This window comes from Octodon degus, unplaced genomic scaffold (assembly GCF_000260255.1).
Source record: "Octodon degus isolate 3935 unplaced genomic scaffold, OctDeg1.0 scaffold00028, whole genome shotgun sequence".
NCBI lineage: Eukaryota > Metazoa > Chordata > Mammalia > Rodentia > Octodontidae > Octodon > Octodon degus.
The window spans coordinates 19,685,183-19,711,411 of record NW_004524604.1 but is presented as its reverse complement, the minus strand read 5'-3'; the positions used below and the strand labels follow the sequence as shown (position 1 = coordinate 19,711,411).

Below are 26,229 nucleotides of genomic sequence, written 5' to 3'. Positions count from 1 at the left end.
GTTTTTAGAACATTATTAAAACATTTATGGGATAATGTAGACAGACTTTTGGTAGGGGAGTACCAGAAATTGAACTCAGAGCCTCACACTTGCCAGACAGGCACTGCACTTACAGAACCACATCCCCAGCTCTGTAGGCAGACTTTTGTTGGCAAGGTTATGTGCTCTTTTGTTCTGGGGATATTTTTCCATGTTTTACAACGTAGGCTATGATAGCATCTGATTTTTTCCTTTGGATAATCAGAATGTGAAGTTAATAATGTTAGTGGAGAAAGGATTTAAGGGTGCCAGAGGTTCAATCTGTTACTCATCTTTCCTAAGTCATCCACTCACATGCTAATGAACTCTCACCACAGTATGCTTCTGTCTTAGATTTGGCTCTAGATTCCTAATCTGGCATAGGATATTAACCCTAATATCTCAGTTTTCTTGATTGTTTACTTGTAAAGTCTGGATATGTGTGTTGCTAGAAATTGGAAACACCAGTGAACCCCAGGTTCTCATTTCATATTGGCACTCTCACTGGTGATATTGACTTGCCAAAAATAGATTATATGGGGTTCGGTTCCTCAGCATGCCATGCCAGCCCCACCCCTGGGACATGCTGAGATGGTGACTGAGACTGGGCATGGTGACACATGCCTGTTATCAATCAAGGCTTGGGAGACTGAAAACTGGAGACTCACTACGAGTCCAATTTGTGTAATGACACCTTGTAGAGCCTATATTAAATACATTTTTTTTAAAAAAAAGAAAGAAAAGAAAATAGATTCTGCTCTGAATACACAGTAAAACCTCAGTTTGTGAACATAATTTATTCCAAAAATATGCTTATAATCCAGAGCATTTGTATATCAAAGCAAATTTCCCCATAAGAAATAATGGAAACTCAGATGCTTCTTTACTCAATCCAAAAATATCCATATAAAATGATTATAATACTGTAATACAAAATAATAAAAATATGTAAAATATAAAGAAAGATAAATTAACTTATATTTACTTTTGAAAACCTTTGTGGCTGGTGTGAGGCAGGAGGATTTTTGCATAAGACGACTTTTCATAAGGAAATCACTGCTACCTATCCACTACCTAATCACTGCTTTTTGCTTCCTTTTGAGAATTTTGTGGAATTATAACATTGCATTGTCATTCAACAGATTTATCACTGACATTGCTACAGTCTTATCCAAGTGGTGCTTTTCTACAAAATGTTGCAGTTTCCCACATTTTATACGTCTCCCTATCTCATTTGAAGTCAGAGATTGCTCTGCATTTTTCTCATCCTCTTCTGTAGATGAGATGTCTTCATAACCTTTTGCTGTTGGGAAAAGATTACTCACAATTCTGCAGTGAGAGGGGACATCATTCATTTATCAAGTTAAAATTTATTAGAAATATGTACTCATCTTAGAGAACATGTGAAGAACAAGTTACCTGCAATCCAAGGTTTTACTGTACTAGTCCCCACAGAGTTTAGCAAAGTAACCTGGAGAGATCTTCACGGAGGATAACCATATAATTTGATGTCTCTACCTATACCAGGATTCTTTTAAGGATGAAAAGTATTATAAATGACATAAAATTATTAGAATAAAGTATTCTTCTGATAGGTATTGACCTGATAGATATTGGCCTGATAGGTATAGTCCTGAGCAAAGTGCTTACCTATAGTCACCCTCCTGACTTGTTAAATCATTCACTTCAAGTGAACACTAAGAAATAAAATATGTAAATAACTGTTATATTCTATCAGTTGATAGCCCTTCTGTGAGAACTGAAAATGTGATGGGGTGTTTCTTTAGTTCCGCTGGATGGATACTTGCACGTGCACATTCACATAGGATACAAAAAGAACTCTGTTTTTGGTTTTTCATTTACCGAGCTTCTTCCCATAAATTATGAATGCTATTGTTTATGTAAGAACAGTGTACAAATACACTAAGTAGGATAAGTACAAATGATAAATACCTTATGCTAGCATAATTTAATTTATACCCTCAAAGGAAGTTACTATAAATCAAAGACAAAAATATATTCTATATTCAGAACTCTATAGATCAGGATTGCAGTTAAGAATTGTTTTAAGTACAGTGACTTAATAAATTTCTTAGAATAGTTGGCACTTGTAAATTAGGGACTTCTATATAATTATTTTTTCTAAATTACTATACGATGAACGTCTAATCCAAAATGCTCAACAGTGTGAAATGCTTCAGTATCTGAAACTTTCTGAATGCTGACATGATGCCACAAGTAGAAAATTCCACAGATGACCTTTTATGATAGGTCACAGTCAAAAGTGCAGGGGTACTAAAAGTATTGTATAAGATTACCTTCAGACTATATTGTATGTTTATATGAAACCTAAACAAATTTCATGTTTAGACTTGAGTCTAGCCCCAAGATAATCTCATTATATATAAGCAAATATTCCAAAATCCTCCTTAAAAAATTAAAATCAAAATCTCTTCTGGTCCTATACATTTTGGATAAAAGATACTAAATCTGTGATACACATGCTCTTTTTTGTGTGTGTGGCAGGCTCAGCCCACCTTGGGGGCAGGGCTGGCACAGCAGGTAGTACTGGGGATCAAACCATGGTCCTTGTGTTTGCCTAAGCTAGCCTAAACAGGTGCTTTAGACCACTGAGCTATCCCACCGGCCCTGCATGCTCTTTATTAAGGAAGAACTTCCAGTATAATCAGTGACATAATAAGATAAACTTGAGTTTTTTTATGATGTATCTTACTACAATATTTGCTTTTTTTCCCCCTATTTAGTTCTTGGATGAGATTTCATCTACTGAAACTAAAGAGTCCAGTGGAACAAGTGAACCTGTACACCTGAAAGAAGGGTAATTTAATGAAATCAGACATGAAAATCATGTTTTAGTATAGACATTAATTAGGTGGGTAGAAGAGCGTAGATATGAGAGTAAGGAAATCTGAACTTTTGTTCTGTGCCAAAATGGCCTAAGTCACATCGGCCAAGTAAGTCACCTCACTACCTTACAAATTGTCAGATGGGCATCACTCCCTGTTTACACAATCTCAAGAGTTTTACAATTGTGGTAAAATAAGTATTAGGATACTTTGAAAAAACTTATAACACTATTCAGTTTTAGAGTGGTTATTATTGGAAATGAAAAGGGGAGATCACTTATATGGTTTGGTTTTATTCTACGTAACACAATTTAAAACATTAATAGAAGACTTTATGCTCTTGGTCTAGCCAGAATAAATACAAGGGTCACTGTCTAGGATACTTTGTTCTCGTTGCTAAGACAAAGTACTTGATGCCCAGAATTAAAGAAGGAAAGGTTTATTTAGCTCCCTTGATTGTGAAGCTTTCAGTCCATACTCAGCTGACTCTAAGGCAGAGTGGCACATAGAATAGGCCAACAGTTCTTGTTCTTGGCAGCAGAAAACACCAAAAGTAGTAAGCGCACAAAAGGGAAGAGTGCCAGAGTGAGCCTCTTTCCCTCCCTCATATGGTAGGTAGGCAACCTGCCCTAGGGCGAGTGTAGCACTCACACCCGTAATCCCGGCATTGGACCAGGAATCAATTAAAAACTCTTGAAGCCTGTCCCCTGACTACATGAGGTTTTTGGGGACATCTAGACACAAACCATAACAGTCACAGGTGGCAAAAACATTTTCACAAATTTAATATGGTCTTACATAATTATGTATGTCATTTAAAATTAAAAGATAATTCTTTGTTTTGAATGAACTGTTTTTAATCTTTGTAGCTAAATTTTTACCTTCATTATTTTGACAGTGAAATGTTTAAAAGAGCTCAAGGAAGAACTCGAATTGGAAAAAAGAATTTCAAAAAACGGTGGTTCTGCTTAACAAGCAGAGAGCTCACCTACCACAAACAGCCAGGTAGTTGTGCTTATGCTTTACTGAGGGTTCCCCCCTATTGGGTTCTTGATGAAAATTTCTGTTTTGTTTCTTAATGTGACTCTAGTGAATCCTTTAACAGTATTGATAGTTTATAGTTTCTCACAGTGATACATACATATTAAGAATGAAATTGAACTACGTAAATTATGTTTCCTCAAGCACTGAATTTCTTGTATTTCTAAAAATGACATTAATTCAGGATGTTCCACTTCTTTAAAATCTGGTAAACCTCTAATGTTATAGTCAGTATATAATGAGGAACTTCGAAGCCCCTTCAAAGTTGGAAGTTCTTTAATTCTCAGAGCCAATTTAGTAAGATTTAGAGTAAATGAGAATATTTTGTGCTTTATTAGACAATTCCAGCTAAAATTTACACAGTCATACTGTAGATTGTGATCACTATACAATTGTCAGATTCATTTTAGGCTATTAGCCAAGTTAACCCCAAGATGGAAGAGTTGGGCTGCTTCAACAAAGCAGTCAGGCTCAGGTTGCTGTGGTTCGATCCCCACAACACAAGACAGCCAGTCATGCCTTGAAGGCATTCGGCGCAAAAAAAAAAAAAGATGGAAGAGTTGATCATTTGTCTCTGGAAATGACATGTCACAAATGGGCTACCTGAGTAAGATAGTCAGGTATCTGATTTGAGAGCAGTAGCACGGCAAAGTTTGACCTTCAGTAAACCAAAATACTGCATAAAACCTTTTTTAGATTTTATTCCTTTGGGATAAAGCATTATCTGTAGAGGAAGGCCCTTAGTTTATTACATTTTAGCAGATAGAATCTGTATTACATAACAGATAGTAGAATCCCATTTATCCACATGACCAGGATCCAGTGATGTTCATTTAACCAAAATGTGAATTAAGGCAAAAGTTAAAATATAAACAAGGGATGCATATAAACCCTAAATACTTGTACATTTGAGGTTTTTGTTATATTTTGCTTTTAGTGTGTGGTGGTAGTGATCAAATCCAGACCCTGTAGGTTATTTACTTGTCTTGTAATACAGAACCAGGATCTTTTTTTGGAATTTAGAGCTGTATATATTGAGTTTTCTCTTTGTCTTCTTTAATGTAATATACTCAAAATGCATCTGTTTTCAAGGTGACTTCTTCAAAGTGATCTAGAACTTCAGATACTTAAAAAATAATCCAAGTACAGAATCCTTTTAGATTTTTAAAATAGCCACTCTGATCTTTATAGTTGTCTTGTCCCTACATAATTCAACTTTGTATGGGTGTAGGTCTATTTTTTAATGAAAAAAATTTCATAATCTAATAAGAAAATAAGTTATTACATTGTGTATCATCTTCATGGTAGTTACTTAGAGCATAAGACATAAACCAAAAAGATTCTCTCAAAAAAGAAACAGTAACACAATCTTTCTTTTTTGTGAAATAAGATAAACTAGTCGTATAAATGAAACCAATTAACATATTTCTTTAAATATTTTTAAAACAATGGAATTTGTAATTTGTGGAAGTATTTTAACTTCTCCCTCCTTCCTGTTTACCTCTTTCCTATTTTGCTTTTTATTTGTGTGTATATATACCTATATGTATGTATGGGTTCATGTGTTTCTCATATAAGAGAAACTATGCTCTAGTTAAGCTTGTGTTTCTGATTTTTCAAAGCCTGTGCTGATTTTTAAATAAATAATAAACTTCTTGGTAGAGCGCATTTATTTTGTCTCTCTACATAATATTTAAGTAAATTATAATTATATCATGGAAAACTGGCATAAATAGCTTTGGGAACAAACTATGGACTTTGTGAGTCAAAATAGCCTAGCCAGTGGAAACAGAGAGGAGCAGGCACAACTGAGCCTGGCCTGGCAGTCACAAATGCTCACACCCCATGAGCATCAGGAAATGGAGTGTTAGCCTACTAAGTCTCTTAGGTAGAAATCTATTGAAACAGCTTCCACTATAAATTCTGAAATGATTAAATAACAGCAGTCTTAAGGTGCTTTCAAGACAGCAGTTAAGTGTTATTCTGAAATTGTAGAGTGATAACAAAGACATTTTTCAGAGAATCCCAGTGCTTAGGCCCCAGGGATCTTCCTGCCTCAGCCTTCTATGTAGCAGTATCTACAGTCACACATTGCAGCAGTAGCTAAGAAAACTGTTTGGATTCATAATTCTTAAGGAATAGCTTAGCTACAATACCTACATATGTCCAATAAGAAACAAAGCACAATGTATTTTTAAGCACATAGATGGTTTGTTATAGCACATAGTCAAATAACTAAAGCTCAGCAAGCCTTATACTTTCCTTTCCAGACATTTTCAAGCTCAGCATATTTGAGTGTATTAGAAATTATGATTTATATTCTACATAAATGTTCTCATCTATGGATAGCATAGGTGCTTGTGTTGTACACATAATTATGTGTATATTTAAATAAAATTTTAGAGAAAATAGTCATTCTATATGAATAAAAGTTTTTCAAATTGAAAACATTTTCTAACCTAAAATAATATTCTAGGGACCAGGGGAGATAGCTCAGTAGAATAAGCCCTTGCCTGGCAAGCGCAAGGGCCTGAGTTCAATCCCCAGTTCTGCAAAATAATAATAATAATAATAATAATAATAATAATCCAAAAAACCCTTTAGAATCTTCTTTAAGAATTAGATGATACCTATCAGCCCTTTCTTCTAGAAAATTACAACAAAAAATTTTCCATATAATTTCAGGGAGTTATAGTCTCTATGTCCATAGTCCCGAAATCCATCCAGTTCTTATGTTTAAACCTCTATGTAGTGATTTTTGAGAGGATAAAATTACATAGAATTAGGCTTCATAAGTATAAAATAGACATTGAAGCTATATTGTTTTCATGTCTGAGGAATGAGAACTATGAGATTTTGAGGTTATTTACCAAAACCTGTACTTTTGTTTTGAAAGCCTGTAGTTGTAAGCACACATATCTTTTGTTTTAACTATTTTGTTGGATTTTTCCAAAATATATTACATACTTTCCTGTCTTCTAAAAAAGAATTCATTGAATGTAAGTTAACATTTTTCTAGTGATTTGAGGCTGTCATTGATAATACTATTACACAGTACTATGATTTAGAGGTATTTTGGGGGTTAAGGGTGTATGCAACTGTTCTAGCTAAATGCCTTTATTCCCCAGCTAGATGTCTTGGACTGCTATTCTTTTTATGTTCCTGCTTTTTATAGTTCTTCTCTGTCGTTTATGGTCAGGTTGTAACCTTAATTTTTTTTTGCTGTCAACAAACTATTATATAGTATCCTACTCCTGTCCCTATTATCAACCTCTGTATCTTTTTACTGCTTATATACAGTAAAGGAGGGCTTAGATACTGTTTATTAAAATTATGCATAACATTAAAAGACTGAGTGAAGCTATGAGGATTTTCCCCTGTGAATAAAGTGCGTGGGCTTTGTCTTCTGGTTGTTCAGGTGTTTTATTTCCTGTTTCCTTGATGCTTTCTAGATAGCCAAGACTGCCTGTTAATTAATTTTTGCTATATTTGCTAAGTGATCTTGGTGGTGTCTAAAAGAAAGCCTCCCAAGTTTTCTATAACATAAACTCTAAAGCACTGAGCCTTTCATTCAGTCCTCCTGCTACATGGTAGTATTCTTTTTTCTGTGTGTGGCCTGCTCAACCCATCCTGAAGGCAGGGCTGGCATGTCATGTGGAACTGGGGATCAAACGGCAGTCCCTGTGCTTTGCCTAATGTTGCTTAAGCATGTGCTTTAAACCATTGAGCTATCTTGCTTGCACCCGTGGTAGTATTCTGAATCAAGTATTTCTACTTATAAAAAAAAAAAAAAGTATTTCTACCTCTTAGGATCAATACCATAGTCTCTTCCCAATTTGCTGGGAAAGGAATTAATAGAATTTTTCTAATGTTAGGGATTTTTCTCAAAATTGTTAATATTTTAAGTATATACTTAGCTTGAGTAACAGTATAGTTAAATTAATGTGTGGCAAGTGAGTGTTAGTCAACTATCAGGCATGATTAGCCTTGATACCTTTTTTTTGGCACAACCAGGGATTGAACTCAGGCCCTGGCACTTGCCAGGCAAGCACTTTTTCCACTGAGCTATCTCCCCAGCTTGATACCTTTTTATACATCTGCATGATGATTATGATTTTGTACTTTCTATAGTGCAGTCATCTTTAACAAGGAAAAATTGCGGCTGGGGAGGTGGGTCAGTGGAATAAGCGCTTTCCTGGCAAGCACAAGGCCTGAGTTCAATAACCAGTTCTGCAGGAAAAAAAAAAAAAAAAGGAAAAATTATCCTAGGTATATGCTGGAGTTAACTTGAGTTATTAATGTTACAGTCTCTGTGTCTCATCCAACATCATCTTTTAAGCATTCTCCATTTACTTTACCAAACTAGCTCTTCTAGTTCCTTTAACTTGTGCCTCTTTACATTCATGTGTGTAATCTGGTGTCCTTTAAGCCTAAGATCAAGTGTCAGCTCTTTGTGAAAGTCATGTTAAACCTGCTGCCATCGCAGTTTAGTTATTTTCTTAATGTATTTTTATTTATTTATTTATTTATTTATTTATTTTTTGTGGTACCGTGGCTTGAACTCAGGACCTTGCACTTGCCAGGTAGGCGCTTATTCTACTGAGCTATCTCCCTGGCCCTCCTTAATGTATTTTTAAAGCCACTTTAGCTGTAACTTCTGGCACACTGTGTAGCCATTACTCTTTTCTGTTACCTCCTCTCACCTTGAGCATCCTGTCATAAAAATCGTATTATTACTGGTGGCATAAAGGTAAAGAGTTTAGGCCAGCCGGATAGTTCAGCAGACTAAAGCACCTGCTTAGGCAGACACAGGGACCAGGTTTCAGTCCCCAGCATGCTGCGCCAGCCTCGCCCCCAGGGCACAGTAAGACAGCAACTGAGACTGGGCATGGTGGTGCACACCTGTAATCCCAGTGCTTGGGAGGCTGAAAACAGGAGGATCACTGTGAGTCTGATCTGTGTAGTGAGATCCTGTAGACCTTATACTAAATGCATTTTTAAAAAAAGATAAAGAGCTTAATACATAATCTTTAAAGAACACCAGGCCTTCCGGCTCTGTTATTATCTGCATTACTTTAAGAACTACTTCTCTAGATTTCTGAAGTTTTCTAGTAATAAATTATTAACAAATTCCTCTTTGAAATTACATTCTGTAAAATTTGATTACATATCTGCGTTAAGGAGACCTGTTATATATGCATGCACAACTTTCATGTGATATCAAATGTTCTAGCCTATGTAGCCAATGGATAGTGTAAAGAAACTTCCATAAATATAAATGTTCAGTACATTTATGTTGACTTTTAACTTAACTTTCTCATCACTGAGACTAAATACCCACCACCCACAGGGTAAATGAAGAAAGAATTTAGTTCACAGTTTGTAGAGGTTTCCGTCCATAGCAAGTTGGCTCCAAGGCAGGACAGCATGGCAGAGGGAAAACAGTCCATGGCATGGTAGGCAGGAAGCAGCGAGTCTTCCTTCTTTGCCTTTTTATTCCATCAAGGCTGTAGCCTTTGGGTTGCTGCTGCCTGTATGTAGGGTGGATCTTCTCCAGTAAGTTCATCATCTACACTCGGAACTATGCTAAGCCCATTAGTAGACTGATAAAGTATCACACATGTGATCCAGTCACCTCCCAAAAGTCCCACCTCTGAGCACATGAAGCTTTGGGGAAACGTGTAGATAATAAGCTGTAAAAACTTGGTTTTCATCTGCCTGTGCAGTTAAACACAGGACTCTACTGGGCATTTTTTGTTAAATAAGCAAAATACATCATTCATCTTATATTTTCAGTTCGGTGTATATTTTGTTGAGGACTTATCCTGTACTATACACTGTTCTAGATGCAAAAGAAAACAATAGTGATCAAAATTTAGGCCTCCATGGAGCTTAGAGTTTAGTAGTGGTAGACAATAGAAGGGAGAGAAGAAGAAGAAGAAAGGAATTATAATAATCCACAGGAGAGAAGATAATGACTTGTACCAGTTGGTACAGTGAAACTTGTAAAAATGAATCATTTTGGCTCTATTTTATTTATTTATTTATTTATTTATTTATTTAATGTATCTAGTACAGGATCTACAGGGTCTCACTATACAGATTGGATTTGTAGTGATCCTTCCTGTTTTTCAGCCTCCCAAGCACTGAGATTACAGGTGTCACCACACCCAGGGTCTCTCTTTTTGTTACCATGCCCAGTCTCAATCACTGTCTCAGTGCACCCCAGGGGCAGGGCTGGCAGGCAGGTCAGGGATCGAACTCCTGGTCCCTGTGTCTGCCTAAGCAGGTGCTTTAATCCACTGAGCTATCTGGCCAGCCCTCTGGCTCTATTTTAAAGGTAATACTCAGAAGATTTGCTAGAGGATTAGATCCTAAGCATAAGAGGGACAAATCAAGGATAACTATAAGGATTGGCATGAGCAACTAGAAGGATAAAGTTATCATTTAAAAAATATATACATGAATTCTGATAGTTTGTACTGGACTATCTCATAGATAATAATTGTTTTAACCACAGTATATAAAAACAATTCATTAAAGAATTTCACCCTTGAAAAAAAGAAATCATGCTGAGATTTATATTTACCTAGCTTACTCCCAAACCCCTAAAACCACTTCCTACTTGCAGTGTGACATGGCCAAATTCAAGCAGAAATCTGGGATTATGTTGGTTCAAGGTACCAAAGAATGGAGTTTGCAGCTACCAGAAAGCCTGGAAATTAAGGAGATGGTGGTATACATATGTGCTCCTTAAAATCTAAGGGGAAACTCCAAAGAGTTAAATGAAAAGTGATAACTGAAAGATTTAAAAAGATAAGTAGAGATTTCAGCCTCTTCCTCAGATAGTTTGGAATCTTACTCAGAGAGGCTTGGTAAATACTCCATTGTGTGTGTGTGTGTGTGTGTGTGTGTGTGTGTGTGTGTGTATACACATACATACATACTGTTTACAGCCTCCCAAGAGCTGGGATTATAGGCATGTGCTGCCACACCCAATCTCAATTGCTGTCTCAGAATGCCCCAGGGGCCAGGCTGGCACAGGAGGCCAGGGGCTTGATCCTGTACCTGCTTCAGGTGCTTTAATCCACTGAGCTATTTGACCAGCCTTTAAAATACATTTTTGATTAGTGCCTATTAACTTTACAAAATACTGGGTTTCAGTGTTGTCTTTTTCATACATACCTCCTTGTATTTTTTCTTTTCCTCATATTATCATTCCTTTTCCTTCTTCCTCTTGCCTTCCTTTTTGTTGTCACTGTTAACATGATGAACGGAAATGTATTGTTTGGTGGCTAAACTTTTCAGGTAGTTGAGGGTTTGTTTTTGAACTGTAAGCTAATGTTTTATACCAAATTTGGGAGGTGTTTAACTTATTCCAATAAATTTTGTACTTCTGTTTTCTCCTTTTAGTATTCTGTTGATACTTGTGCTGATTTGTTTGATGCTATCTCAGAGATCGTCCTGAAACTCAGTTCAGTTTTCTTTTTTCTCTTTAGGCTTCACATTACATCTATTTAAACTCACTTGTTCTTTTATAATCTCAGATCTGCTCTTCAGTTCATGTGTATTTTTTTTATTTTTGTGCATTTCAGCTTGAGAACTCTTAAGTACAGCTCTCAGCTTTTTTCTGGAGACCCCGTAGTGGCTCAGCCGTTATTATATTTCCCTCAGCAGCTACTTGGAAATCTTTCTCAGCTGTAGTCAGCCTAAAGGCCTGCTTAGGATAAGATTCAGTTGGCTGCCCAAGTCGCTAGTCACATTTTCCTGGTTTTTTAAACGTCTTTTTTTTTTTTTAAGGTAAGCATTGGATATTATGCATAATTCCAATGGCTCTAGGATTTGGACATACCATACAGTTCACTCTGCGGATGTAGTTCAGTGACACAGGCGCCTGCTTGGCAAGTGTAAGATCCTGAGTTTAATTCCTGGTACAAACAATCTAACAAATAAATAAATAAATTCACTCTTTTAAATTTGTGTTGATTTTTGTCATATATGTACCTTGACTCAACATACAAAGATTTAACAACCACAGATCAAAAATCCAATTAGGCCTACAACAGTATAGTTACATCTATACTGAACATGTACATACTTCTCATTATTCCCTAAAGAATATAATTATTTAGATAACATTTACATTATATTAATATATATGGTATTATGTATTAATCTGGAGATGTTTTAAAGTATATAGTAGCTATATGATGATTTTATGGAAATTCTATACCATTTTATATAAGGAACTTGAGTATTCAAGGATTTTGATGTCTGCAGAGGGTTCTGAAACTAGTCCTTGGTTTCTGAGCAGTGGCTGCATTTGCAAAGTTGTGCAATCACCACCAATTTCAGAATGTTTTTATGAATCTAGAAAGAAACTCTACTCATTAACTATCATTCCCTATTCCTTTCTCCTCTCGACCTGGCAACCACTAAGGCACTTTTTGTCTCTTCACATTTGCCAGTTCTATACATTGTCACCTAAACAGCCTTTTATGACTAGCTTCTTTCATGCAACATAGTATTCTAGACATTCATTCACATCACTCAGTCCTTTATTCTTTTCATGACAAAATAATATACTAGTGAATGGGGTGCTCCATTCAGTACCCCTCTTATCTCTCAAGTTACTCCTATTCTCCATCCTATTCTTATTTTTCAGTAAATTTTATATATATATATATATATATATATTCTAGTGAATGGACATATGCCATATTTTGTGGATCTGTTTACCAGTTCTGGACACTTAGGAGTAGGTTAAGTGTATTACTTGGTAAATCTATTCAACTCTGTGAGGAAGTAATAAAATTTTTAAACTACAACTCTACTAGAGTCATTTAACAGAATTTAATGGGGCTGACCAGAGAGCTCAGCGGACTGAAGTGTCTGCTTTGGCAGAGCACAGCGGTAGGGGCTCAATCCCCAGCCTGCTGTACCAGTCCCATTCCCGGGGTGTGCTGAGACAGTGATTGAGCCTGGGCATGGTGGCCTGCACCTGTAATCCCAGCACTTGAGAAGCTGAAAACAGGAGGATCACTGAGTCCGATCTCGATAGTGAGACCCTGTACACCCGATATACCCTGTCCTATATTCATTAAAAAGTAAATAAAGGGGCTGGGGGGATGGCTCAGTGGAATAAGTGCTTCCCTGGCAAGCGGAAGGACCTGAGTTCAATCCCCAGTTCTGCAAAAAAAAAAAAAAAAAGATGTATTTTGTTTAGGGGCCGGGGAGATGGCTCAGTAGAATAAGGGCTTCCCTGGCAAGTGCAAGGGCCCGAGTTCAATCCCCGGCTTCGCAAAAAAATAAATAAATAAATAAAAATAAAAAGTAGAATTTAATAAACTCACATTTCTCGTGATTGCAGTGACTTCTATGTGTATGTTTCCAGTACTGGGCTTTTCAGTTTATTGGAATACTTAAACATGCTTATGTGCTGATTTGCCCTTCTATCACCCAACCCCATGAGGAAAATTGGACCTTGTCCTTTGAATTGAAAACAAACTTAAACTTCCATGTTTATCTCAATGTCTACAGTTAATCCAAATAGCCATTCATGTTAAATAGAGTATTAACATGCTTTCAGTCATTCTTTTTGTAGTATCCCCTTATTCAAACATCGCATCTTAATATTGTGTCTTTTACCTTTTTGTATAATCCATTAGTGATTTTCTATCTGTGCCTACCAGTTATCCTGATTTCTTTGCCCAGCACTATTTCTTCAATAATAAATCTCTATATCTCCTGAAGATTCAATACTATTTTTCAGGAATACTTCCTCAAGGGAATTTTTAAGATATATTTTATTGCTGGTAAACTTGAGTCCCTACATGTATGAAAATATTTTTATTTTACACTTATTTTCAAATGTTAAACTGGATTTAAAATCATTTTCCCTTAGAATTTTGAAGATACTACACAACTGTTTACTAGCTTTGTTTTTTACTGATGAGAAATTTAATGTTAATCATTATCAGCCCTTTGTTTCTTTCTAGGAACTCTTAGTGTTCTTTCTTTGGCCTTTAAGTTTGGCTGCTTTACTGCTCCAAATTTAGGTCTTTGTCTTCTATCAGCACTTGCTGAATCCTTTCTATCTGAAGAGCTCTACTTTTTCCTTGGGGACATTTTTATCTTTAGGTTTTGTTTTTGGTATATTTTTAGACATGTTCTCATTATATAGACAGTGCTGGTCATGATCATGGTGATCCTCTTGCTTCATTTTCCTTAGAGCTGGGCTTATAGGCCATGCCCAACTGACTGTTTCTTAAAATCTTGGGGGCAGGGGTTGATGAGGGTTCTACCAGGAATGAAACTCAGGACCTCATGGCTGACAGGCAGGCACTGCACTAGTGAACTAAATCCCCAGCTCTGGTGTCTTAAATTCTTACTAGTCAGATATTGGAACTTAAATGTATTCACTATGACCCCTTAGCCTTTCTTTTTCTTTCTGTTGTGTATGTGTGCACACATGCATGTGTACACTATGGTATTTTTAGAGAATCCTCAGTAAAAAAATCTGTTTTATGAATTCACATTGCAGTTTATTCCACTTAACATCATTAACTATAAAAGAAACCCTGATGGTAACCTGACAGTATATGTACCTGGGGCACACGTACTTTGTGTACAGATTCAGTGTTACAGTTTGTCCAGAAATGGATAAAAACAGCAATTTTATGTTATGTGCATGTATGTATATGCAACAAATTTAAAGATAAATGGTAGAATTTTAAAATTCACTGCTAAGATACTTGTAGTATCCTATATAGACTAGTACCCAAAGATGGATTTCTCTTGTGACCCTCTTTGTTGTACTCCTGATTTCAAAAATAATGTTTGTCGCATGTATGTGTCTCCTTAAAAGTGCTGCCTTCCCTTTTCTATTTGGTGATCATTTTGGCAATTTGCCCAGTTTTGTCCTCACCATACTTTCACCTAGTTAAATGCTTAGCAGCTTTACTGCCAGTGGTCATAAGGGTTAGACAGGACAAGCTGTGTAGGGGCAGGTATACTGGTCCTTGTCTCCTGAGGGCCACCAGCTCCTGTCACATTACTCTACTTTGCAGTCCACTACTGTACATCGTTGCTGTCCTAGCCTGTGGATGTGTGGCCCAGCTGTTCAGATGCAGCTTACCTGTGAATCATCCTGATGTATGTGTGAGTCCCTCCAACTGCAGCTGTCTGTGTCCACTGGTGCTACTCGAAACTCTCCCCTAAGTGCTACTATTTTTGCAAACATTTTGTCCTACATGTGGCTTGGGCCATGCCTCCCTTCAGTTACTCTTCCTGCTCTATGCTTTAGCCTTAAAATGTTATCTTGTCTTCTTCCAAGAGCTTGCTGATAGTCTTTTCTTAGTTTCCTATGCACTTATTATTTATATTTTTAAAAATATTTATTAAATGTGTCATTTTCTCTGAAAAAATTTCCATAACAGTTACTTAGCAGTTACTTGTATCATATCACCTAAGTTTATTTTCATTGTAGCACTCACCTTCAATGTTTACTTGTCTCCTATCTTTCAGACCTAAATGAAGACTCCATTAGGGATCTTATATGTTCCAGTTACTGCTTCCTCATAAGTTGTTAGAGTAGTGTCTGTTATGTAGTAGGTATTTAATAATGCGTCTTTCATACAATATCTGTTTAAATTATTTAGATTTTATACCAGGAAACTGGCTTAGCACTTATTCTATATTAACCTCTCTATTCAAGACAAAACAATCCCTTACTAATCAAATAATTTTATTTGCCAAAAAAGATATATATCAATCTGTTGAACAATATAAAATGTAAAGTTTTTAACCTCCAACACTTCAGTTTGTGTGTCACTGAAGCAAAGCTTGAAGGGAAAATAAAAGCAGAGCATTGAATACCATTGTAAAGTGACCAGAAATAACAAGTATATTTGTGCCTCTAGTTTCCATAAGTATTTGAGGTACAGCTTATTCTTGTGTCTTAATATTATGGAGCTGCTTTAATAAACCAACTTTCCCTGGCTAATTCCCAAACTCTTAAATTAGGTTAAGGATTTACTCTGCCAGATACATTTTTTGTGTGCATGCCCTGCCTCTTACTGTACATTTTGTAGGTTTAATTATCTGACCACCAATATGTGATAGTCATAAGCAATTTCTTAGTTTAAAACATTGTTTTGAAAGTTAATTCCTTAATTAATAGGTTGGAAAAACAGCCGAATCTACTTAGGTGGTCGTATTTTCTATGTATGTAATAACTCCTTTGAGAGAAAATTCCATGTTTCAGCCTGTATTTGAATGGGTCTTTATTGATACGTATTTTAGTTTGGTTTTCATATAGTTAATATTATGACATTAGTAGCAATTTTGTTTTCTGTGCAGGGATAAAATTTATTTCCACATTTTAAAAAATAATTTATAGTGAAAAAAATGTCCCTATGAAAAACAAATTAAAACTCATCTGTTCTCACAACACAAAAATACTAGTATATGTTGCACTAGTATGATTGCACCTGGAAGATTACTGTAGGTTGTATATACTCTTTACCAACCAGAGAAAAAGCTTACACCTTACAGAACTAAACTCTTCCCTTTATGATTCTGATGAAATTATTTTACTTTTGTCTTTATTACTTAGGCAAAGATGCAATATTTACAATTCCAGTAAAAAATATTCTTGCTGTGGAAAAACTAGAAGAGAGTTCTTTCAACAAGAAAAATGTAAGTCTTATAAATATTTAAAGCATTATAAACTACATATATGTAAAACTTAGTTGAAAAAATTTGAATTGTTTGTGTTTACCATAATTACCGTTTAGCTTATAAATTGCTAGCTCAAATTGTTTTAAAATTGTCCAGTAATGTTGATATCTCATAAGTCTGTCCAGTTTATTAAGAATACTTTCCTCAGTTTAGTTTAAAAATTATTTTCCTATTCTATGACAGTGAAATTTTAGTAACATAGTCCCAATCTATCTGTTCACTTTGTCTTCAGCTTCTACTCAGTACCTATAATACACTCAAACAACAAAGACCATGTCCTTGCCCCTCAGGATTTCCCCATTGCTTTGCCTTTCCTCATCTGAAATTCCTTCCCTTTTTTTCTTAATGTATGATAGGCCTTCTGGACACATGTGACTTCTTAAACTTACAACCTAGTATACTTATGCCATACAACTTTATCTGTCTTTGGAATTAACTTGATAAAAAAAAAAAGTAATAATTCATAGGATACCTTAGCATAAGATTATATCTAGACAACAAACTAGATCTTTGTTACGTAGTTTGTGTATTGTGTTTTGGTTCTTGAGACTTTCTCACTAACTTTTATCTTATTTGCATGTGAAGATGTTCCAAGTAATACATACAGAAAAACCACTCTACGTCCAGGCCAATAATTGTGTGGAAGCTAATGAATGGATAGATGTACTCTGCAGGGTGAGCCGATGCAATCAGAACAGACTTAGTTCTTTTCATCCTTCTGCATATCTCAATGGACTCTGGCTCTGCTGCCAGGAGACTAGTGAACACACTCCAGGCTGCAAGCCATGTACTGCGTAAGTTTCTTACTGATGAAGAAAGCATTTTCACAAATGGTGTATCCATACAGTAGAATATTATTTGGCTGTTTAAAGGAATGACTTACAGATGCATGCTACACAATGGATGAACCTTGAAAACACGCTAAGTGAAAGAAGCAAGACATAAAGGCCAAAAATTACATGGAAAATTTTACATTACAAAATGTCCATAGACATTTGTATAGAGACAAAATAGATTACTGATGGTTAGTTTGAAGTAATAGAGAATGTGGAGTATTAATGGATACAGAATTTCTTCTTGGGTTAGTGAAATTTTCTAAAATAAACAAAAATTTTTTGTTTGTTTTTGAGACAGGGTCTTGGCTGGTCTTTTACTGTGTGGCCCAGGCTGGCTTAGGTTCTCAGTGATCCTCCTATCTCAATCTCCCAAGTGCTGGGATTACAGGCATGCACCACCACACTAGTTTACTTTTTTTTTTTTTTTTTAAGCCCTAAGTACAGCTCTACAGGGCTGGGAGTGTGGCTCAGTGGTGGAATATTTGCCTATTATGTCCAAGGTCCTGGATTCAACCCCCTGCACCACCAATTTAAAACATATATGTCTGTCTCTCTGTCTGTTTCTGTCTTGTCTGTCTGGACAGGATATGAAAAAGGAAGACTTAGCATTCTGAATCTAATTTTGTGGAATATCCATTGTAACCTGACTTAAGTAGTAAGATATTTGTGATCAAGCATGGGTTATGAAAATTACTCTACTTTAAAATCTCCCTCCTTCGAGGTGAGAATGTAGCACAGTGCTAGATCATTTGCCTTAGCAGCTATGAGTCCTGGGTCTGATCCCTCACCACCAAAAAAAAATAATCCCCCTCCTTATGATTAGTCACATAGTGACCGAATTCTCTTAGCTCCATTTTTAACTATCACTGAAACTAAGTTGCTAAAAGTTTCTTTTGCAGAATTCTTGTTCCATTTTATTTTAGTAGTACATGTTTGCAATACATGATGATTACATTCATTGTGAGGAGTTGGTATATGTACATAACAAATGTTTTTTTGTTTTTTTTTTTTGGTTTTTTTTTTTGGTGGAACTAGGGATTGAACTCAGACCCTTGTGCTTGCTAGGGAAATGCTTATTCCACTGAGCCATCTCCCCAGCCCCCATAACAAATCTTATTTCTTTTTACTTTTCCTTATTCAGGTGTTTATTTGGGTAGTTGTTGTTTTGTCTGTGTGTGTGTGTGTGTGTGTGTGTGTGTGTGTGTGTGTGTTTTGAGACCAAAGTCTTACTTTGCAGTACAGGTTGGCCTTGAACTCCTTTTTCAGTCCAGACTGTTTAAATTATAAGTGTGCACCACACCTAGCTTATTCAAGTTTTAATTTCAAATCAAAAGGTTTTGACATGTTTACCAAGTTACTTTTGTCCAAAGCCTTTATTTTCTTTTTTTTTTAATTTTTATTCTTGTTGCATTCATTTGATTACATTCTTCATGAGGAGTTGTATATACACATAATATACCTTAATTAATTTTAGTTCCTCCGCCTTCCTCCGTCTCTTGATTCCAGTGTCTTTAATTTAATTTTTACAGTGGTATCCCTGCAGACATCCAAATAGATATTGATGAAGACAGAGAAGCAGAAAGAATTTATTCCCTTTTTACCCTCAGTTTGCTTAAACTGCAGAAGATGGAAGGTAATTACACAACTATAATCTGTTTTTATAACAACATAATCTTTTATTACCAGTTCCTGAAGGTTGCTTTGGCATTACAAACAAAACGTTGAGAAGACTCAGAGACTTACCAAAATGCTACTTACATAAAGGTCATAAAACTACCAAAGGGACATTATGAAGTGAAATTACTGTTTTTATGAATGTGCTATCCAGTTAATAAATGTATATATTTTAATCATCTGTGCACTGCCAAGGGAGACCTCCCCAACTTGAGATACTTGACATTTTTTATTAATACTACAAGTTACATTTATGGAATTAAGGTTTCTGATCAGAGATTTCACTGTTCCTTATAGAGGCTTGTGGAACGATAGCTGTCTATCAAGGGCCACAGAAAGAGCCTGATGATTATTCTAACTTTGTAATTGAGGATTCTGTAACAACCTTTAAGACAATTCAGCAAATAAAAAGCATCATTGAGAAGCTGGATGAACCTCATGAAATGTATAGGAAGAAAAGATCCAGCAGTGCAAAGTATGGGAGCAAGTAAGTAAACATACTTTATAAACAGTATGAAATTGCCTTTTCTACCCTACCCTTCTCACCTGCCTGCAGGCCTCCTGGTTGCCGCCTCTGTTGAGACCCAGCCCAGAGTCTTTATCTTGTACAGTTTCTCTGCAGCTTACACTCTTGAACTTTTTCATCTCAGCTGTCAGTTCATTGTGTTTACATTGTACTTTTATCACCACTTCAAGTGTTATATTGAGTTTTAATTTATTACTTGAATATTTAAATTAAAATCATGCAATCAGTGCTAGAAGTATTTTATATTCTCATAGAGGAAAATATATTAGGTAATAACAGCAACAGATAACAGTTATTGGGAATGTACTCCATCTGGACACTGTACCTATAGTATTTTATATCATATCATTTAGATTGTTTTTAGGAACAAATAGCAAAATCCTGAGTGAAGTAGCAAGAAATTTTTTAGTCTCAGTAAGTCCTAATATTTATGACTGGTAGGTTAAGCCTCTCATCACCATCATCTAGAACAATCTGCTGCTCACCCATCATCATCAACATGGTTCTCTTCCTTGAATTTGTTTCCTTGAGGTCACAGATTAGCTATAGTAGTTCAGAACTCCACATTTTTCTCTGGTGGCATCCAAAAGCAGAAAAATCTATTCCTTCTTACAAAAAAAGAAGAACCTATCTTGGATAACCCAAGCCTTCCCTAAAATACAGGGTTTCCCAGTACTAAACTAGAATCGTCTTGTTTACAACAGTGTAGGTAGGATTTGGCTGGACCAGCAAATAATAGTGTTTGCCACAGTATATATTGCTTTCTCATTGGTCCTCACATAAACCCAACATGATTTTATTCCCATGTTATAGCTAGAGAAACTGAGACTTGGGGATAGTAAATGCCTTGACGTAGATCACACAGCTGATTAGTAGAACTGTAAATTTTAATACTCTCTGAAAGTTGTGGATATTAATATTTTCATTTGTAGACCTTAAAAATCAGTTTGACAGGTTTAAATATTTATGATCTTCCTGCACAGAAAGCTGAGGACATTAGGAAAGTTTAATTGTAAACGTTTTTGTTTACTAGAATGTAATGTTCCTTGATAGCAAAGGTTTCATCTGCTTTGTTCACAGGCATATCCTTGACTTTTAGAATAGTGCCTTAAATTTAACAAAGTATTCAGTTAATACTTGTTGAATGAATGAATCATGATTCAGCATGGTAGCTGATATGTACTAATTATAGTAAACATGATATTGGACTGAGAGATCATCAGAGGGAAATTATGCAGTTGTGTGTCTGTGTAGGTTCTGTATCTCTTTTTAAAAATTTTATGGTTTTTAACTTACAAACAATGATTTTCTTTTAATGTTTTCTAGGGAAAATCCAATTATTGGGAAAACCTCGTAAGAGTTTGACCAATTGATTCAGAAGAACTGGAAAGTGTTCTTTTTTACTTGGAGTTTCTCAATTCATCATGTGTTTTGTTCATAGTATTTAAGAATGAACATTGGCTTCAATGTCACCTGCATTCACATTATATTTAATATTTAATGATTGAAATTAACTGTTTGGAAATCCTGGTTTTAATGTATTACTAGAGAATTTGAAATCCAAGATTTCCTTCATTTCTTGTGTGTCTAAATTCATATTTCTGCAACTTCTTATAGAATCTTCCTAAAGAAGTTTCCTAAAGAAGCTTTTTAACAAAGGGAGCACTTCTCCTATAGCAAGAAACTATCTCTTCTTGTAAACTGTTCTGTGGACTTTTTTCACTACCATTAGTGCCTGCTCTATACTGCCAACTTGTATTTTACTAGAAAATTCCAATCCATGTCAATTTAGAGCTTTCCATTAATTCACCTGAACCCTCCATCTTTTATAAAAGAAAAGAAAATTCTTTTTTCCTTTGGTCCATTCATCATTACAGGTTACATTAGAGACAGCAACAGAAACTTTAGAAAACTGCCAGAGCATCCTTGCAAGTGATAGATCTTTTTGCCTATCAAAAGATGTAAACAGAACTCAGGAGGAATCAGGGAATATGTGCTATTGTGTGCATCATGTTTACACAGGGATGAGTGATGGCAGGTGAAATAAAATGAAACCACTAAAATATTTTTAATTGTTTTAAATATCAGGTACTCATTTTTTAAGAGATTTCAAATTAACATGACTTCTAAGGAGCTCTCTTCTGAACAAGAAGAGAAGGTAAACAGTGAAAGAAGATGGTGGGGAAATCACCTGACCTCACCTGCTTCATGTTAGAATAAGGGTGTCACGAGGATGCCCTCCTCCTAGTATTGGGTTGAGATCTAACTCAAGAACAGTCACTCGGCGCACTTTAATAATCTGGCCAGCACCAGATTATACTTTAGATACTCTGTGGTATCTATCTTTATGATCAGTTGAATGATCAGTGTTTAAATCTAGAAATAGTGCTTTCTTGAAAATGTTTATATTTCTTTGCTGTTTCCTTATTGCCTGCTAGCCAAATGGAATTTGGTTTGAATCTTATTTTTCCTTAATAATTTACTTTTGTCCTAAAAACCATAACTGTAAATAAGCAGTCGAAGCAAGTTGCCACCTTGAAGGGGAGTATACTTTGCTTCATCAGTATTAAAAATTGTGGTACTCTTTATCTTTTTTTTAACTCAAAACATTTTCTAAATGTGGTACCTTGAACCTTGGAGTATTTACTATGTTCCTGTTTAAAACTGTGACTTATTAATGTAAGTCTAGCTAGTAGTGCTTGTTTTTGTATCCCTGAGCATAAGCTATCTTTCACAATATATTTGCCAATTATATTATTGGTGGATATTTTTAAATTGTATTGTTATTAGGTCATTATTTTTAAGACCATTGGCACACAATCAGTTTTTCTATCAGCAATCATAACTGAGCAATGTATTTCTTTGTGTGACTTGTAAAGATCAGTTGGTTATGTTTAAGAATCAGTACCATTTTGCATTCCTGGCTCATACTAAAGCTTGGAAGAATCCTTTATTTTATGAACTTACAGGCTCCACACTCTATACTAATTTATATATGTGAAAAAGCCATTTAATAAACTTCTCATGGATTTCATTGCTATGAAAACTTAAAATTCTCCATCTGCCAGTAGAAGGACATATGAATATTGCTGTGTGTCACTCATTACCGTTTGGTGGCTCGATTTTGTGCTGGATTTTGTCCTGGGGAGTTTAATTTCTTGGGAAGTAAAGCAAAAGAAATGTCTTCCTAATATCATATCCCAATTATGATTAGTTTTAAAGATCCTCGCATGCTCAAAGGGAACCACATCTGTCCCTTTATATAACAATGGATTTGAATGAAAAATTTAGTCATCTGGCTATTTTCTTCACACATATATTTGAATTAATAATTTGAGTGGAATTAATCATTTTGGCACAGCCTAAAAAAGAAATAAGAAATTAAATTCTTTTTAAATACCTTTTTCAGGGGCCAGGGAGATGGCTCAGTGGAATAAGCACTTCCCCGGCAAGTGCAAGGGCCTGAGTTCAATCCCCAGTTCTCCAAAAACAAAAAACAAAAAACAAAAAAAACAAAAACCTTTTGCAATAAGAAACCATGTCAAAAGGACCGTTAGCCACAGACCTTACTTCCAGAGGCCTCCTTCCTCTGCTGTTATTCCTGAGTTCCTTGATACCTAATCTGCTTTTTCTCCCTTTCCCCAAAGCTTTTTAAAAAGTACATGGCAGCTTACTTCTCGCCCAAAAACTTGGAAGCCACAGGGAGTACAGAAAAGGATGTGGGAAAACTCTTGCTGTGAACACGAGTTCTGACTCTTTAGTTTCACCATTTGAAATGATCATAATTTGTACTGTGTTTTTCTTTAGTTTTGTTTTTTAATTTCATTTGATAAGATAATGGGCAGTAGCAAAGGTTTTTACTCCCAGGAATATAACTTTATCAAGTCAAACTATTATTTGCCAAAGAAGTATATTTTTAGTATCATATGTAATAGTTACATGTCAGAACTTGGCTTTTTGTTTAAAAAAAAAAAAAAAAAAAAAAAAAGAACAAATGATGTGGCTTGTGTTTCATTTTCTGGAGCCTGGTTTTATTCTTTACTAGAAAAGCTCTTTTATGCCAGGTTTTGAAAAACAAAATTTTTTTTAAGTGAAAGCACCTTTAATTTGCTCTAACGGTACCTCCTGTAAAGACAGTTGTGCATAGCCTTTTAGGTGTCCTTACAGTATGTGAAAAATACAAGACTCATTCTAGAGTTAAATTACCAACCTTAATTGATACTATCTGCTTCCATTTTTAACTTGGAAATTAATATGTTGCTAGTAAATATTGGTTTTTATAAGTGTCCAGTTTGAAAATGTAAGTTATCAAACTTAATATAGTGAATTTGTGTAACCATGTTGTATTGTAGAGAATGTATTTTTATTTAAATTTTATTTTCTTATCAAGAGTATTATAAAATTAAAATCTTTTGTAACTGTCGCTTGAAAATAACTCAAATAAATTACCAGAAGCCTGTCTTTGTGAGACCTTACTGATTTATAATTTACTTAAAATCAGTGTGCAAGCTCAGGGACCATGGGTCGATCTTCAGCACCACATGCTGCACTGGTCCTGCCCCCAGGTGCTCTGAGCCAGCCACTGACACTGGGCATGGTAGTGCATACCTGTAATCGCAGTGCTGGGGAGGCTGAAAACAGGAGGATCAGTATGAGTACGAGCTGCATAGTGAGAAAAAAAAAAAAAAAGATACCAAGGTAGTCACCAGACAAGCCTCAGCACTTCTCTGAGGTGCAGGTGGGCCCAGTTTGTAGTACAGAGGACAGCCTTGGCAAGGCAGCCATGGCAGCTCCAGAGCCCTGGCTGAGCCCAGGGATATGGGGCAGCATGGTGGCCGCACCACCCCCAGAGCCCTGAGGTGAGCCCTGCATGTGCCCTGCAGACTGCACGATGCTCCTAGACAGGGTCTGCATTACTCCTGCCCTTCCAAGCCCAGTGACTGCTCCACCCTCACTCCTCTCCCTCCTCAGGCTGCCTGCTTGCTCCGGCTCCTGGCCCAGTCTCAGGCTTTCTGGACTCTTAGACTTGCTCATCTTGCCAGCATTTCAGTCACTCACAGAACTTCCTGCGAACCCTGCAGATCCACTTGGCAGCCTGGACAGGGACACCACGGCTCTGGCCTCAGGCTGTGCCTCCCTAGCTCAGATACCCCAGACTGAAAGGACTTCTTCCTGCCTGGGCATGAAATCAGCAGGCAGCCACTGAGAACTCAGGATAATCTTTCCAGGCAGTCACCCCAGGGGGTGAACACTGTGGGGGACCTGGCAGATCTGAGGCCATGTGAGACCTCCCCACCTCACATAGCACCTGGGGACTGGCCAGGGTGGCATTTCTTACCCCTCCCTGCTTAAGCCCCATGTAAGGGCAAATCTGGGTAGGGGTGGGTTCTCTCCTCAGCGCTCTGCAAATGAGTTTCCCAACTGTGAGGTAAGATTTTTAGGAAGCTTTGGAAAGAAAGAAACATTAGATCAGTGGTTCCCAGAGTGAGTTCCCCTTACCAGGAGTGCCAGCAGCCCTGGGAGCTCAATGCGGATGCAGACTCAGCCCTAACCCAGACCCACTGAGTCAGCATGGGGCAGGGTGCTGAGCCCTCTGTTCCCTGTGACCTCTAAAGGGATCAGCCAGTACGTCAGGCTGACCTCCAACTCTCAAGGATCCTCCTGCCTCAGCCTTCCAAGTGCTGAGATCACAGGTTCGCACCCTAACACCGGCAGGGAGACCCTGTTGGAGGTGTTCAGAGCTTGTCGTGGAAAGGCTTCCTGTGCCACAGCCTGCACCTGGGCTCTACCTGGCACCTGCTGAAGAGGGGGCCGTTCCTGGAAGTATCAGGTCCTCCTCCAAGGCTCTTCTGAGACACTGCAGGTGTTAAAGTTGGGAAGGGGACATGTGGCCCCATCTGTGTAGCATGGAGCCGCTTTAATTTTTTAAAAAATTAAAGTTCCCAAATATTATTGTTGGGAGCACTTAGGAGGGCTCTAGTGTGGTGCCTCTTACACAAATATTGTGAATCACAATAACTGCGTTTATCTTCTTTTTCCTTCAGCAAACAAGGAAACATCTGTAGGGGTGCTGCTGTTTATTTATTTTTGAATGAGCATCGTAATGGTGGAAATATTTCGTACGTGATTATAGAGACCCAAGGCTAACACACTGCCCCTGAGGAGAAGCAGGAGTTATTGACAAATAACATAGATGTTCCCTTCAGAAGACCTGTACATGGAATCCTCATCTTTAGGTGGCAGAGTTTTGGGCATCTTGCTTCTCAATAAAATGCAAGGGGAGACCACTAGCAAAGAAGGCGGCCCCGGCAGAGGGGTCTGGTCTGACAATCTCAAATATACAGCTCTTCCTGTGCCTTGCTTTCCCTTCTTTCTCTGCCTACGGGAGGAGCTGGATGCCAGGTGTGGCTGTGGACTGAGGCCTCCAGCCTTTTCTGGGGCCAGCCCCCTCTGGGGAATATTCAGGTGGCTGCCATAAGCATCTTGCTTAAAATCTCATATTGGTTGTGTGATTTATGCACTTAAT

At 36.7% G+C, this 26,229-nt stretch overlaps 1 protein-coding gene across 3 annotated transcripts in view; it reads left to right on the top strand.

The window, feature by feature from the left end:
* The window catches only part of Rasa2 (RAS p21 protein activator 2), a 138,722-nt gene extending 115,679 nt beyond the window's left edge, over positions 1-23,043 (top strand). The window contains exons 16-22 of one of the 3 annotated variants that reach the window (XM_023713003.1): positions 2,784-2,857; positions 3,784-3,890; positions 16,543-16,625; positions 17,253-17,461; positions 19,033-19,136; positions 19,475-19,664; positions 21,792-23,043. In XM_023713003.1, coding sequence (XP_023568771.1) covers positions 2,784-2,857; positions 3,784-3,890; positions 16,543-16,625; positions 17,253-17,461; positions 19,033-19,136; positions 19,475-19,664; positions 21,792-21,918 — 894 coding nt within the window. In that variant the 3' untranslated portion in view covers positions 21,919-23,043. Of the gene's footprint in view, positions 1-2,783; positions 2,858-3,783; positions 3,894-16,542; positions 16,626-17,252; positions 17,462-19,032; positions 19,137-19,474; positions 19,665-21,029 lie in introns of all 3 variants that reach the window. The other 2 variants (XM_012514273.2, XM_023713004.1) reach the window with 2 other exon arrangements.
* Positions 23,044-26,229: the final 3,186 nt, after the last annotated feature.